This window comes from Archocentrus centrarchus, chromosome 10 (genome assembly GCF_007364275.1).
Source record: "Archocentrus centrarchus isolate MPI-CPG fArcCen1 chromosome 10, fArcCen1, whole genome shotgun sequence".
In the NCBI taxonomy this organism is placed as follows: Eukaryota; Metazoa; Chordata; class Actinopteri; order Cichliformes; family Cichlidae; genus Archocentrus; species Archocentrus centrarchus.
In genome coordinates, this window is record NC_044355.1 from 32020872 (window position 1) to 32037654 (window position 16783).

At 38.9% G+C, this 16783-nt stretch overlaps 1 protein-coding gene across 2 annotated transcripts in view; it reads right to left on the bottom strand.

Annotated features, from left to right (window-relative positions):
- The window catches only part of LOC115786999 (GDNF family receptor alpha-4-like), a 100338-nt gene that overhangs the window by 25605 nt on the left and 57950 nt on the right, over positions 1 to 16783 (bottom strand). For both annotated transcript variants that reach the window (XM_030739545.1, XM_030739543.1), the window contains exons 4-7: positions 15159 to 15513; positions 12698 to 12807; positions 11189 to 11323; positions 7827 to 7963 (exon numbers count right to left, since the gene is read on the bottom strand). In XM_030739545.1, the coding sequence (XP_030595405.1) occupies positions 7827 to 7963; positions 11189 to 11323; positions 12698 to 12807; positions 15159 to 15513 (737 nt within the window). The remainder of the gene's footprint in view (positions 1 to 7826; positions 7964 to 11188; positions 11324 to 12697; positions 12808 to 15158; positions 15514 to 16783) is intronic.

The window sequence follows — 16783 nt, forward strand, 5'->3', positions numbered from 1 at the left end:
TTCTTCCCCTTGTTTCACCCATTTTCTTTTAGCTGAATTTGCTCACCTCAGAGTCTGAACTCTGATGGGATTTCTGGTGCTGCTATCACTTCTGCAACATCTTCTGGATAACTTAAAATTATGACTTGCTTATAATCCTCACAAAATACAAGGCAGGAGAAGTTGCATGTGACCTTGTTGTGAAATGTGGTCCCGGCACAATCCTAATTTTTACTACTCTTATAGAGCCTCTGTCTGAATTCCACCACAGTTTTGTCAAAAAGAGTTTAAATGTCGCAGTGAGAGGCAGTTTTGGACGTTCTCTCACCCTGCTTACTCCGTAGTTGGGTTTGTTGTTTTAACGACCTGGGAGGAGGAAACTCTTAGCAGCTCAGAAGGTGGAGCAGGTCATCTACTAATCAGAAGATTGGTGGTTCAATTCCTGGCTGCTCCAGTCTGTGTGCCAAAGTATCCTTGGGCAAGATGTTGAACCCTGAGTTGCTCCTGATGTATGTGTGAATGCACTTAGATGTAGAAAAAGTGCCTGGATGGATGCAAATGTGTTGTATAAAGCGCTTTGAGTGCTCAAGTAGGATAGACACGAGCTATATAAGAACTAATGCATTTACCATTTAGCACTATTGCCTGACAGCAAGAAGGTCCTAGATTTGAATCCAGTTTGGGGCCCTTCTGTGAATTGTTTGCATGTTCTCATTGTGTCTGCTTGGGTTATCTCCAGGTATGCCTGCTTACTCCCACAGCCCAAAAACATACATGAGGTTAGGTTAATTGGTGATCCTAAATTGACTGTAGGTGTGAATGTGAGCGTCCACACTTGTCTGTCTGTATGTGTTGGCCCTGCGACAGATTAGTGACCTTTCCAGGGTGTACCCCACCTCTCTCCTTATGACAGCTATATATCCTCCAGTCTTCCCACAACGCTGCACGAGATAAGAAATGGATGGATGGATGATTGGATGGATATCTTGTGAGTGCCCCCTGCTGCACCTTGACTCCAACTGTCGTAACATTTGCAACTTTCCGTGCCTCTGACCTCACTTCTTCTAAAGTTAAGATGACAATCTAACTCCACAGAAATGTGTGTTTATTACTGCCATACCTGAAAAAAAAATCTGTGACATGACTAGCTAGAATTGGCGTCATTCGCAGTACTGAAAACATACTACTGGCTGTAAATGGTTTGTTGATCCATCTTTTTTCATTATGAGATGGTGACCATTAATGGCAAGATGTGTACACTGTTCCAAGTTTCAGACTGTTAAAAGTCCATCATAGTGTGGATGCATCTATGTGCTCAAAATAGCAAGTATACAAATATACAATTTTGAAACAGCATGAGTCTGTTATCAAAATGTTGAATCTATCACTCTATAGAGGTTTAGGGAAATGAAAAGCCATCAGCTGTGGTAACTTTCCAGCTGTCATTGTCACGCACACAGGTTTGTATATACAGTATGTGCGATCCTGAGTTGTACTGTGACAGTCAAACTCATTCATTTACCATTTTTGAGGAAACTAGACTCATGTGTTTACATAAAAAGACATAAAAGAAATGCAAGATTTCATTCTTAACTACTAAAACCAGAATTCTTCTTTATTAAAACACACCTGTTCTTTTTTAAAAGACTAAAAGCTTGGGAGCATTTGGAAACCACTGTTCATCACAGCTGAAAGAACATGTGTAACTTCTAATTACATTTAAAAAAAAAAGACACTGCCAAGACATTGTATTTTTAAGGAGGAGTTTGTCTCAAATCACACCTGTGACCACATTTTTGACATCAGGAATATAAAAAACACACTGTTGTATAGAACAAGTCCTTGTGACCCTCACAGTTCAAAAAGTATTTTGATAGGAGCTACAGTTTCAGATTTAGACGCAGGCAAATTTAACAGGGATTTACCATTGAGTGACGGTCAGAAGTTAATGCAGTCCAACTGACAGCTTTGGGCAATTATTTTCAGTTGGTGGATTTAAAAGTATGTGACTGATAGCTCATTCTGATTGGCAGACAAATTTCAGACTGATTTTCATTGGTGGATTTCTCTTCAGCTGGCAGGTGGTTCATGTCTGGGCTGTTGGTCTCAGTTGATGAAGGTCAGGGTTAGATACACAAACTTGTCTGTAGTGGATGAGCAACCATTTCAACTCATCTAACCTAGCCTCTCTGTGTTTTAGTCTGTATATGTTATCTTGCCACTAAAACACAGGAATTTCTAAGAGAAACTCAACACAGTTAAGGATTAAAAACTATTTAAACTTCTCATTTTAAGGTAGTTCAACTACGTATCAATTCTATCTATCTCCTCTCATAGCTACATAAACACAGACAGACACAAACACTGAGCAGTAGACTGGGCCTCCAAATACACTGGCTTTTGATTTGAGATTTTTGAGTGTAGACAATTAAAAAACACAATTATTAAACAACACAATTAAAAAACACAAGTCCAGTCTTCAAGTGACTTAAAGCATGTGAGCTTTCATTCAGTATCAGTAACTCTAAATTGTCTGAGTTTTCATAGGCTGTGTGTGTGGAATCATGTAATTTTTCCCATTTATCAATGACCTGTTTGAGATTTTCCATCAAGTGCAGATTAAATATTAGCATACTTCTGAATTTTTGTATGCAAACTTCAGTTTTCAGTAGTTCTGCACTTTGGCTTCCACTAGAATGATTCAGTATATTTTAGCAGTTTCAACAGGTTTCCCAAATATTTCACCAATTTAAACCATTCAGATTAACTCATTCAGCTTTTAGCATTCACACAGCATTTTCTTCAGGAAATGCATTCTGTAGTTATTATTATTATTCATTATTTATTCTACATATTCATAAACCAAAGTTGCTGACTTGTATCTGAATGATTTTATACACTGCACTGCTGATTAGATGATAATTATATGAATAACAGGGACAATGTACAGGATTTGCTAATAAAGTGCTCACTGAATTTGTATTAATAGCCAAAACTAGCTCCTCTTCAAAATGTTGCAACAATTTTATTTCCATATTAATGCTTAAAGGGGAACTATTCTGCTTATTTCCAGCTCCAGTTTTTATTGAAATTTTATGGACTATGCCTAACCAATTTAAATGAACTTTACCAATTTTGCCAAGCAGGGTGGTCAGATATCGAGCCAGAATTATGCCAGAAGGTTATTGATGGCTACCAAAAGCGTCTGGTTGAAGTTCAATTTGCTAAGGGAAACTAACTAATCATGTGGGTAACCCACTATTGGACCCCATAGGAAACTAAGATGGGGCCTATGTAGGCTATCCATTGTGGAGCCCATAGCAATTTTGTCCTTTTGGGTCCCCATGAGGGTTTTTTCTGGGTGACCCATAGTGGGTTTGTCCATAGGAAACCAATATTAGGACCCCAAAGGGCTGTCTGCCCTGTGTGGGCACACTCACTTGGGGCACACATGGTCTAAGTGTGGGTTTGCCCTATACACACAGCCCCACAGTTCACCTTAACCTGCCCACTGTGGGATCACATGGACATGTTTGCTGGTACATGTGTAGGTTCTCAGTCATCCAGATCATGGTAGTCTCTGGAGTTTGACTTCTTTAAGTTTCTTGAAGACATTTTACCTCTCATCTTCTTCAGTTCAAAAGTCAAATGGTGGAAAAGCCCAGGTATTTAAACCCTACTGGAGGAAAGACAACCAAAAGAAGTGGGTAAAGAACCTATCAGACAAGGTCCTCAATAAACCAGGAGAGGATGTGCTAGCCAAAGGGCTTGATTTTGCCATATCCTCACAACAGCTGCCCATAATGGATCTCATCACAGCCACAGAATCAACAATAAGGATTAACAAACTAAACCCAACTATTGTTTCCACATCACCTTCATAATCTGCTATAAACCAGAGTAAAAGCATTTCCTTGAATCTGAAATAATAATAAAGGTACTCTAATCATATTTAATTCAGCATTTTCACTTTTCATGGTTTACATGAATTTGCCTTAAATTTTAGTTCTTACTTGTGATTAAGTGTTAAAAAGACAAGCTGCTTTTGTGTGCCTGGATTTCATATTTTTCCTTCTGATAACTGTTTATAAGTTAAGCAATTTTTCAAGGAAAAACTAGAGTTTCTCAATGATAACAAGAATTATGGTGACCATTATTTATGTCCATATTGAGATCAAGATTATTTAACTTGATTACTACAAACTGTAAAGGACTTTTTTTGTCTTTTTGTCCCCTTGTGATCAGCCGGGGCGCTGGCGTTCCCAACTGCTAACCGCTTTTAAATGCCGGTATAACTGCAACCACATACGATAGAGCATGAAACCAGAGGATTTACACTTATGTATCATACAGTCAACGTGTCCCAGAGCACTGTATCCTTCCTCTTCCACTGAATCCTTTGCAAAAATCCCATAGAAAGCGCTAACAGCAAAACGTACTCCATGCGCTTTATCATGTGCATTAGCATGTACAGCTATGGCATTTCTGTATTTAGCATAATATGTAGCTACAGAAAATGGTCTTCAATTTCTTTGTGGGTTAGTGCACTTTTTTAGCTACCTTATGGAGTTACTATGTGGTACCTTCCTGGTACCACAGCATGTATGACTGTAAAGACATGGTCTGGCTACGCCCTGAGCCTTGTCACTGATTGTGCCATTGTCTTGTCATGCTGCGCCTGAGCCTGAAAATCTCGAGCCCATGACTGAAGGTTCCAAGCTGCATGAACCTGAGCCCAAGGATTCCAGTCCCGTGCCACCCGCTTCCGCCGCTTCCACCAACACTGGCTGTCAGAGGGCTTCCTTTGTCGCCAGCCTCCTGAGGAATGTTGTCTTTACTGCTGCTGGCATCCTGTTTGGCCCCCCGAGCGGTTCCACCTACTTCGCTGACACGGGTCTCCAGCCAGATCACCTGAGGGTCTTCATCACTGTCTTTGGTCTACAGCCAAACATGTCCCATTGCCCCCACTGCCACTGGCCATGTGGCTGGCCCCCAGAGTTTCTCTATTGCTGGCCTTCCAGCCAGGTTCCAGCGTTTCTGCTGCTGGCCATCCGGCTGGCCCCCTGAGTTGCTTAGCCTCCATCACTGCACTCTCCCCAGTCTAGCCCCATGGCCAGATATGGTCCCAGAGTTGTCTCCTTATGATACTCTTGTGCGCCCTGTTTTTCTTTTGTTCTGTTCCATTAAGTTATTTCCAGTTTTAATTTGTTGGTCTCTTGTCTCTTATGTTTTCTATTCAGTTCTACTCCCCTCATATAGTCACAACTTATTCCCAGCTGACTTCCCACCTTTTACCCATCCTCTTGTTATCCTGGTGTGTACAATGTTGTCTGTATTTTCCCTTTGTTGGGTTGTCCCCTCATCCCTCAGTGCTGTGTGCCCCATGTGTTCTGTGATTCCTAGTTTGAAATTTCCTGGTTCCTTCCTTGCCTGAGTTTTTTTTTATATTGTAATGTTTTGGAGAGTCTTCAGCATTAAACATCCTTTTTGAGTTCACACTCTGTCTCATGTATCCTGCATATTGTGTCCTGCCAGCCACACAGCAATACATGACAAATTGGGGGGGGGGGGGGGGGGGGGGGGGGGGCATACTGTGTTTCTTTATCTTAAGGGTAGCCATAGATGAGGTGTGTAAAACTATATTTATATTTGTCATGTGAAACAACAAAAAAACAACTCCAACTCTAACACTAGACGTGTCACTGTTGACCTGGTGGATGTTAAGAGCTATAGCAAAACTTTATATCACAAATGTAATAAATTGCTTTGAATATTAATGTCTAATCAAACATTACAATTTCTTGACTGGTTTGATGACAAAAACGCTGTTCCGACATGCTGGCATATTAGGAGAAGTGGGAAGTAACAAAGTGCAAATACTTTGTTACTGTACTTAAGTACAATTTTCAAGTATGTACTCTACTTGAGTATTTATTTTTCTGACAACTTTTTACTTTTACTCCCTACATTTTTACACAAGTATCTGTACTTTCTACTTCTTATATTTTCCAAACAGACTCGTTACTTTAGGTTTAACATCTGAGAGAAGTTTTTATTTCCTTTCAGTGCACCTTCAAACATCAAACCAATCTGAGCCTAAATGGAGGAACAATGACACATTAAGGGACAATCCTACTGGCGTATCCTCCATCACCAGGGCTTATTGCATACAAAGAGATTAAAGAGGCAAAACTATATAATTTATGTACCATTTATAGCGCTATAATCAGGGCTAAAAGGGGGCCGGACCGAGTGCAAATGGCTATAAGTTGTTGTCGTGGTACTTCAGCATCTAGCTAGTAGTACAGAACAGAGGAGGGAGCATAAAGGGAGTAACATTTTGTTGCAGGTAATTTTAAATGCAATGTTTCTAAATGCTCAACAAATAACAGCAAAAACACAAAAAGTATCTGCAGTTTGTCACAGTGTGTCTGCTAGCTAAAGATCCAGCTGCTGTATTTCCAGGGAGAGAAAAGAATGAGCGATAACTTCCCTCAGAGATGAAGGAAGATAAAATAAAGAGGACAGGAGAGGAGAAGTATGCTAACTTTTTGTAATTCAAAGATTGTATGAAAATACTGCAGTTTAGTGCAGGATAAACAGGTTAGTTTGCTGTACTGTATTTACAGTAAATCTCTGTGTTGGACTGGTGCACAGAGGCTGTGTTCATGGTCAGAGTTACAGGTTACATCAGTGCAGCAGAGATGAATTTGAATCAAAGCTGCAGATGCTGAGATTCATTCACTGAATCCAACATTTCTACAGCCTGTATGCTGTCAGTGTAGGGGATGGAGATCAGCTCAGATAGCTGTGAAATACTGGGTTACATCTTTGTGAACTCAGTTCATCCACACAGAGCAGTAAACCTCAGAGCAGCAGCAGCAGGTCAGCTGATCACAACCTGCGCACCAAGAAACAGAAAGTTGTGATTCTTTTCCCCATGCGGAGCCACTACCACTGATCCTGTGTTTAGGTGTGGAGGCACAGTCACCCTCTACAATGTATGCAACTGAAAATAGAGCTGTTTTTAAATTCCCCTTCCCAGCTTGTGTCCTACATAACAGATTCAAGCTGAGTGCATTCATTAGGATTAAAATTAGGATTGGAATAGCGTTTATATTCTCATGTAATATTATTTTATATCAGTATAGTAGGTTCAATTAGCTTTCCACAAAAATAGCTGATAGAAATGCCCTTCAAAGAGTTACTTTTACTTACATTTCAGAGCCTGTACTTTTTCACTTTTACAAAGAAGTTCAACCAGTACTTCACCTTTTACCAGAGTATTTATTTTTTAACACAACTACTTGTACTTCTACTTAAGTACAGAATGTCGGTACTTTTGCCACCTCTGTATGCTGGACACACCACATACAGGCCTTTCAATTTTCCATCTGTTGCAAGCCATTAATCTTTAGATTACCAAAGAGATGGGTGACAATATGATTATTGGCCAATTTACCTCGCAGAGAATGCAACATTCATTCATTTAACATCATAATACAGGACAGAGCAATAATTTGATGTAAAATGTGATACAGAGGACACAAAATAGATCACATTCCTTGTGGTAAATTAAAAGATTTAGTAACTACTGAAAGAATATGTGCTTGATTTTTACAGACCCATAGTTTAAAACCATCAAAAATCAAGCACCAACACAATAAATGAGGTATAAAAGATAAAAAGCCCAGCAACGGAGATAAACGCATAATAAATAAGCAAAACACAGCGTGACAGTGATGTGATGTGCTCAGACCAAAGATAACAGAGAAGGCTTTAGGATAAAAGTCTGAAAGGTAATTTAAAATGTGGCAGTGGTGATGAGCAGTGATGAGTGTACTCACAATGTTGTTGTGCTCAGGCAGGTGGTTGCTGCTCAGCAGCTCATCCTTCTGAACTAGCGGGGAGGGTCTAGGAGCGGGAGGTTGGGTGATGTCTGCTGGCAGTGAGCCAGGGCTCCCCATCCAGCTGATGGCATTACCTGCTTGGAGAAAAAGCCATATCACTACGCGTGCGTGTGTGTGTGTGTGTGTGTGTGTGTGTGTGTGTGTGCATGCACACATGCACCTGGTCTGGTGTGCAAGGCTGCATCTGCATGGGTGTGAAACAACATGTCTATCTGGCAGCTTTATTGTTAGAGTTGTCGACAGCTGGATAAATTACAGACATTTATGAAAAGCACATAGATACATCGATCCGGGCTTTAGTGTTTGGATGTACATGCTCAGTGTGTATGGACAGCATTATTGATAGTTCTTCTATGAATGGTAGCTGAAGGGGCTTTATCCTCCAGCTGCTCTCTTCACACTCCTACAAACCTGCAGATCCAAGCTGTAAGACTCTCCTGAATGGTGAGGTTGCAGCATGTAGCTGCCTTTAAAAATGTGAAAAAAAAAATAAAAGGTAGACCTCAGTTCATGCTGAGTGCACCGCTGCTGGAGACAGCCATCCAGACAGATCCAGCAGACATTGTGTCAAAATCATTTTTTTCATTTATTCCCTCTAAGCTGTGCCTCATGGTATCTTTGATGGTTACACATTAATGCTGTCCTCAGATGCATTATTTAAAAACAGGCTTTATAAAAACAACATATATGTGATAACACTTTTAAATGTGGGTGTCTATATTCAAACAATCCCACAAATCTAAATACTGATATGCTTTGGGGAAAAATGTATCTGCAGCTGCATGCAGAGCATCAAGGGATGGTATTAAACCATAAGCAATTACTTTCCTATATATATACTTTTAGGATATCTTAGAAAAATTGGTTGCACAGAGTAGCTTAAGCTATGTCCTGAGGAAATGTGTCGAAGAAAATAGGATTCTCACATAAGGCTCCGAGGAACTGTTTAAACCCCATTTTGCGCTGCATAAATGGCCTTAGCAGCAAAAAGAAGAAATACACTTGAAAAGAATAGTCTGACATTTTGGGTAATATTATTATTTGCTGTCTTTCTGAGAAAGAAAGAAGAAGAAAAAAAAAGAAAGCTGATACTAGACTGGTGTCTGCCTTTTAAGGACTGAGGGTTTCTCCCTATTTGGCACTCTCTAGCATATTTAAGTGTTTGAGCCCAGTATACCAGGCAAGGTACCACGATTGGCGCCTTAGTCTTTTTGAAAGGGTTAGGGTTAGGTTAGAACTGTGGTCCAGACCGTGTGTAACTGGGTCACATGGGTCAAAGTTAGGTTTACTAAAATTAGGATGTCTCATAATGTTTGAAGACAGAAGTGAACGTATTGCTCTATCCCAAACTAAAGCAGCGAGTTTGTGAATTAGAGTTAACCCTGTGTGGAAGGGAATTCAACCTCCTCTGTTCGCCTCATCATTGCCTCTACAAATAATCTTCATCTCAAGTGGGTATAAAATTTGTGCCCTCCACTGCGTGATTACTGGTACTTTAACAAAATATATACCTACCATAAATTTTTTAGTCTTTTTATTTATGCAATTTTAAAGAGTTTATAGTAGAAACAAAACTAAAATTAGGATCGACTTTCATCGTCAGCGCTCCTGTGACAGCAGAGATGGCTCTGGATGGGTGAGCGGTGATCATTCCAAACACACCTGGATTCATGCATGGCTTTTCAGTGTGATACCAAGCACCGACAGGCTGTTTCTAACCCAAAACCAGTTAAATAAAAGCAAATGAAAATGATTCAGAGGATTGTCATAATTTACAGAATCCACACAGAGAAACACTGAGAAAGCAGTAAAAGGAAGGCAGGCGTCTGCCATCAAAGCAGGTTGAATTTAAGTGTCGTGACTGACAAACACGGCTCTCTGAAAGGGAGATTTAATTCTGCCGTGTTAAAACATCATTTAAATGTTTGCATATTTATGTTTGCTTGCATCTCAGGAAGAAATGAAAAAAAACATAAGAATTACTGCATAAATTCATTATTTCAATTTTAAAAAGAGAAGGAAATAATTTTGAAATTGCAGTGATTATGTTTAATAATTAATCAATATTGTATAAATGTTACACTGACAGCCGTAATAAATAATAAATGCACTATCAGGCTTCATAGTCTGTAAATTCACTATAGTTCCTGAATTGTTTTCATAAATAAAGTGTGGGACAGAGACGTGTTTGCACAGTACAGATTATACCAATAGTATAAAAGTTTTACATTTTACATTTGTTAAGGCCACCAGAAGTCTACAGGAAAATGGCCGTCAGACCTGACCTCTGTAAACACTTTTCTGATTAGTTTATGGGTCATACTGAATAATGTATAAAGTCCATTATGTAAATTTTGGTCATTCAAGTTTCAGAAAGGAGGATTAGCCAGGGTACACTCATTAGCTAACTACTTGTGACTGGCAAGTTGTTCGCTAATGAGCTAATGGCCTGTGATTGACTACAAAGTCATAAGCCACAAAGGCCACATTTTGAAATTGGTGGTCATTTTGAATGAAAATATACATTTTTTTATTAATTTATAATTTTCTAAAAAAGAACAGGGGTAATTAGGTGTGCTGTATGCCATTTTCATTGTTATGTAAAGGTTTAAAACCAGAGTACACACTGAGCTGTGGTGCCATCAAGTGCACTGCTGTCTCAAAAGCACACAATGTCTTCACAAACTAGGACAAACCAGCAAGCATGCAGTATGAACTTGTCGTAAGTGGTATTTAGCAACGTGTTGTGTGTCATTGTCTATAGATTTTAACTCTTGTGATCTTTACATCATTTGTTGCAGTTAACAAACTTTAAATCAAATCTTTAAGCTTAATGTATAAATCCAAAGTGGATATACCATACCAATGCTTAAAGTAACAATTTGACCAATGGGGTGTTTTTGTTTGTTTGTTTGTTTTTAATCTTTGCTCTTATGCTAGGAAAATTATTTATTTATTTATTTTCAGGTCTGTCGGCCCAAAGACACATGACACAACAGAAACACACCAGCAACTGCCATCAGGAAATGTTATCTTATTAACCGACAGGCTGATTGCAGCCAGCAAAGTTAATAAAAGCTGACGCAGCTGTAGCAGCACGTATACCATATACAGGCTGAAATTCAGTTAGTCAACCTCAACAATTCATGGTCATCATCACACACCTGCTGAACTTTAAAACTACTAAAAAATAATATCATATTCCAATCAGTTCAAACAAAGAAGTAAATCAAACTTCTGGTTTTCCAACTCTGATCAGTTGCTGCTGTATATGAAACGTGTATGTAGTGCAGACTCACGCAGGCAGGGGTTGTGGGTGAAGAGGCGTTGCAGTTTCAGGCATTCCTGCCACTGGTTGCCGCTGCCGTCACAGTTGCACCACAGCGACACATCTGCAGAGCTGTTACTGATGTAGTTGGGCGTCATGATGGTGCCTGCGGTGTTGAAGGGTCAAAGGTTTGTGAGAGAATCTCGGCTCTGGACAGGTCACAGATTCTGCACGTTCCATTCTAATGACTTAGATCATGACCGAAGCGACTGGGAGCATTTACTTGTTCAGAGTCTGGAGACGCTAAAGTTCTCTGGTGTGACCTTGTCGATTTCAGAGCCACAAAGGCCACATTTTGAGAATAAGCTCGGTAAATGTTTTACTAGCTTAGCATGTGGGGGAAACTTGTCATACTCAAACACAGCTCAACAAAACAAAGAAACAGCCATGGTGCAGGATTTTAATGTTGTATATTTTTAACCAAATCTTTGTCTCACTGTTATTCCCTGATGTAAAAATGTGTTATATTTGTTCTAATGGCTTATTTTGCACGTTCCAAGAAAAACTGAGCACTGAGATTAATAATCAGTACAGAAAATGAAAATTTTCTTTATGTATAAAAATATATTTTCGAACACTGCATTGCAGTGATTGCATTGTAACAATCTGGTCTTGGCTCTTGAGGTTACGTAGCAATGTGCCTCCATTTAGCCACAGCTAATAATCATGAACTCTATTCTTTCTTTTTTCTTATTCAAATTCAACGTAGTAAATTAAATATTTGAATCTGTTCCAGTCTTTCAGTCTTTATGGTAATCCTGTACATACTGTACCATACCTGATACAGACACTAGACTGATGTTAGTATTCTAATCCTCTTGTCTGATAAAAAGTGAAAACATTTTTTTTAAAGCTCAGTAGGATTCGTATAGGTAACCAATTCCCAAAGTATTGTAGTTTTAATAAAAAAGTAACTGATACTGCTTACTCATATGCTTTTCTAAGAGAACAATGTTCTCCATAAACAGGGGTTTGTATCTCTGGAAGGCTACCCTGGTGTAAAAGGTTGCACCTTTAAAATGCTACGAGTTTTGCAGAAAAATCATCCATCACTGTCAGAGTGAGCAGAAAGCCTCTCAACACTTCTCTATCCAAATCTGTTGTCAGCTGTTATGCCTCTCCACTCTCTGCAGCTCTCCTCAGCTTTTACACTCTCTCCCTCCTTCCTACATATTAATCTCATGTTCCAATTGCCCCACTTTAATATAGAGATTTTTTTATTAGGTGTGTTTTATTGTGTGTGTGATATTTCAATGTTTCTTTTGGTCAGTAATTTAAAGCTTTAAAGCCTCTGTGTTTCCTAAATTTCTCTGAAATTTATAATAAGTGATTTAAAATGCCAAACCCCCTCTCTCTGTTAAGTTCTGTCTTGGTGAAGGTAAACTGCAGCATTCTGGTTTTTTTTGTAAGTCAACAACTCATTCCTCTCTTCCCAGATCTACCCCCCCCCTTCCTCCCTCCTTCCTCACATGTTCAGTACCTATGAGTCCAGCGTAGGCTCGGAGGCAGAGGCCTGCTGAGTCTTTCAGACAGCCGCTGGCCGTCAGATGAGATGGTTGGCAGTTATTAAGGAAATCAGCCAGTCTGGACCTGGCAACAACACAAACAACAACTCAACATCAAACATGAAAAGCAGGCGGGAAGTTTGTGTGGCTGTGTGTGTTGGAGTGTGTTTGTGTGCACGAAAAATTGAGATCAATTTTTAAAAAATTATTTATTTTAAACCAAAACACTGCCACATTTTCTTCTTGTGTACTCTGCCTTTTATCTATGCTTTTATCGTTGTTTTCATCGTGATAGTTTCTTTGTGGTTAGGAATAGAGGTGGGGAGTATATGGATTTTCAAGTCCCAACAGCAGTGTGCATTTATAGTAAATATTAGAGCAACGGTGGGCAACTACTTTTCCAAAGGGGCCACATGAGAAACTTGGACTGTTGTGGGACGCCGCACCTATAAGCTGAACTTAGTTCTGCTCAATATTAATTTTATTTCTTTATAAACTTTATAAAATAGCAAAAATACCAACATTTTAATTACTATTTAATCAACATGTATGGCCAATGTTTGAGCCATTGCACAAACATTGGCCATAGCCAGTACAACCGTTTGGAACGTCCCGAAGAAGAAAGTACCACAAAGCACCACAAAAGAAGAATGGAAAGTTTAGTGATGTCAGTGGGTCAGAGGGTTGATTCAGTTATTGCAAGCAAAGAATTTGCAACTAAATATGAAGTCTTATTCACTTGAATCTATTTTATTTGTTCCACTATTCCTGCTCACATGAAGAATGGGCAGGATCAGACGAAAGCTGCTGTCTTCTGAATTTTGTATCACACCCAGATGGAAATACCTGGAAATAAAAGCTGGGATGTTGATCTTTTGTTTCACATTTTATTTTTATTTATTTATTTATTTTTTCAAACCAAAAGCTTTCAGTCTACAGCAAAAATTATTTAGACTGTAACTGTCTATTTCTTTGCTAAGATAATGATGACAGAGTCTGCCACCACAGAGTTCAAACTGTTAACATCTATTGTGCATGTGTCAGTTTAATAACACAACTGCCTCATATGTTTTCAGGTTCAGCTGTTGATTGGCCCTTTGACATCATTACCTTTGTTGTTATGGAATTCTCTATTGCAGATTTTTGTAAGGGCCACGACTTTTATTATGCATTTGTCATCAGATACTAATTGTCTGCTTTGCAGTTATTTGCATCTATTGTGACTTTTCTTCCAGCTCTGAAAACAACCACTGCCTTCAGCACCCTAACTGAAGATACAAACACAAATATGACAGTCAGTCATGTTAAAAGAGACACAAGCATCATATGCAATGAAGGGCAGTGCAAATAAAAAATTCATCACAGTATTTTCTCACAGTTCAACCAGGAATTATTTTGATTAATATTAGTTTTCAATTGATATGGGTTTACAGTGCTCCATTCATCTACCAGGAGTATATAGTACAATTAAAAAATGATATTATAATACAAAATAAGACAAATACAACAAATCTAAAACAATAATCTACTATTCAGTTACATTGACAAGAACTTCAGTTTTAGCTCAGAGAAATGAAATGAAATCGTCTCTTAAGACAAGTTATTTTAGTGAAACTCTTTTCCCTTTGAAAACCTCATATCAGGTATGAAACTATGACTGGTACAGTACTGTGCATAAGTTTTGAATAACTCTTCATTTTTTTTTCATATTTGTTAAGAAAATGGGAACTAAGTGCAGCAATTTGTTGGAAAATGTGAATGATGTACTAGGAAATTAAGTTTATAAGGCAAAACAAAGTTTGTACAACTCTAACAAGGCTGGAAGTCAATATTTGGTATGACCCCCTATGTTCTTCAGCACAGCCTGTATTCTTAGTCAAGCTTTCTTTTAATTTCTAATCTTCAGGAATAGTTCTCAAGGTTCTTCTTTGGATGCTGACTACTTTAAACCAAAAATTTCAGAGTAGGATTCATCACTACATAATACCAGTTGCCAATGATTTGCCACTACTTTTGTCCTCCACTTGTCCAGTTTCCTCAAGTTTTATTAAGGATACACTGCACACTGTGCTGACATATATCATGTTTTTGGCTAATAGCTCTGCAAAAATACTATTTTAAATATGTCAAACTGTTATCTTTGGAATTTTTAGTAGATTCGACTAAAGAAACAGGAACAAATGATCTATTTTTATGACAGGATTCTAGTAACAAAGTGCCTAAAAACACACTTCAAAATGGTTCTTTATCAAGTTGTCTGATAATTGGTTCTGGTTCATCCCTTTTTTGACTTTTTTTGCATGAATGATTCATAGGTCAGTGTTAAGTGGCTTAAGAAAAAAAAAAAGTTCAAAGAAAGCAAAATATAAAGAAATGCAGTGTGGGTCATGACGTTCTCACAGTCCTGTACATCTGCCTCTGGGCTTCACGTCTTACCTGCAGAGGTCCTCTCGGCGGCAGAAGCTCTGTTGGTGGAGACAGTTCGGTGGCAGACCATCCATATCCTGGTAAGAGCAGGAAGGTACAATGGTTTTTCTCCTCCTCTCTCCACACAGGGTATTGGTGCAGGGGCAGAACAGGACCCCCAGGCTGTACTCCTCAGGCACCCGTTCCAGGAAGCGACGTAATGATCGGTGGCATTTGTGTTGGTAACATCGGTTGGTACCAGGTATCGGCTTGGTGCAGGCCAGGACATACTCTGATCGTAGGTTACCGCACTTTTCGTACAGGCCACAGTCTTGTGCTGCCTTCAAGCACTGGTTCTCACCATCCAGTTGCATAAAAGAGGAGGCTGGGGGGAGGATGAGTGTCAAAATAATGAACTCAGAGAAGATATTCCATACTCTTTGACTACAAGTGGACAGTCCTCAATATGCCTATATCATTTCTCTTTGAGACCCAACAGAGTCCTGCACAGCTTTACCAAGCTGCATCTGCATGGTTCAATACTGGAGCCAACCCATTATCTGTAGTTATAATCAAAGCCCTTCCACCTAATCACACATTTAAGCCACATAGTTACTCACTTTAAAGGGTTTTATTTTCCTTGCATATTTGGCAAACAGCTTTATGCTAAATCAATGCAAAAACTAGTCTATTGCATAAAATTCTGTTCAATTTTATTTATACAGCACAAAATCACAACAACAGTCAGGTTAAGGCACTTTAGATTGTGAGATAAAGATCCTACAATAATAGAGGAAAAAAACAGCAATCAGATGACCTCCAATGAGTGGGAACAGTGGGAAGAAAAAACTCCCTTTTAACAGGAAGAAACCTCCAGCAGAATAAGGATCAGGCAGGAACAGCTATCTGTCACAAGCAGTTGGGGGTGAGACAAAAGACACATTGTGGAAGAGAGCCAGAGTTGAATAATAATTAATGATTAAATGGTGTATAAACACAGACAATGAAAAGAGGTGAGTGTAGAAGAAATGCTCAGGGCATCATGTGAAGGCCCTGGAAGCCTCCTTGGTCTGTTGCAATTTAACTAAGGCAGGGTTCAGGTCACCTGATCCAGCTCTAACTATAAGCACGATCAAAGAGAAACGTTTTAAACTTAATCTTAAAAATAGAGAGGGTGTCTGTCTCCTGAATCCAAACTGGGAGCTGGGTCCTCAAAGCTGAAGGCTCTGCCTCCCATTCTACTTTTAAATACCCTACAAACCACAGGCAAGCCTGCAGTCCGAGAGTGAAGCACTCTATTGGGCTGATATGGTACTATGAGGTCTTTTTCTTTCACATTATTATTATAAAATTTTACTTGCAGAAAACCTTTTTTGGACCAGTGTCTATATTTTTGCTCTAAAGTATATTTCTGATTCCAAACCTTTTCTGTTTGATTGCATAAAAAGACAAAAGTAGCTCCATAGCAGAATCATTTTAAAATTGTCAATCAACAAGCAGCAAACAGGCTCATTAAATTGATGATCATCAATTATATTATAATAGAATATTCAACTCATAATTTAGGTGTAAAAGTAGACTACTGCATAATCATTTTGATTTCTCTAAAGATATTTTTTAAGTCGACTAATTAACTACACTAACTAAATTCAACC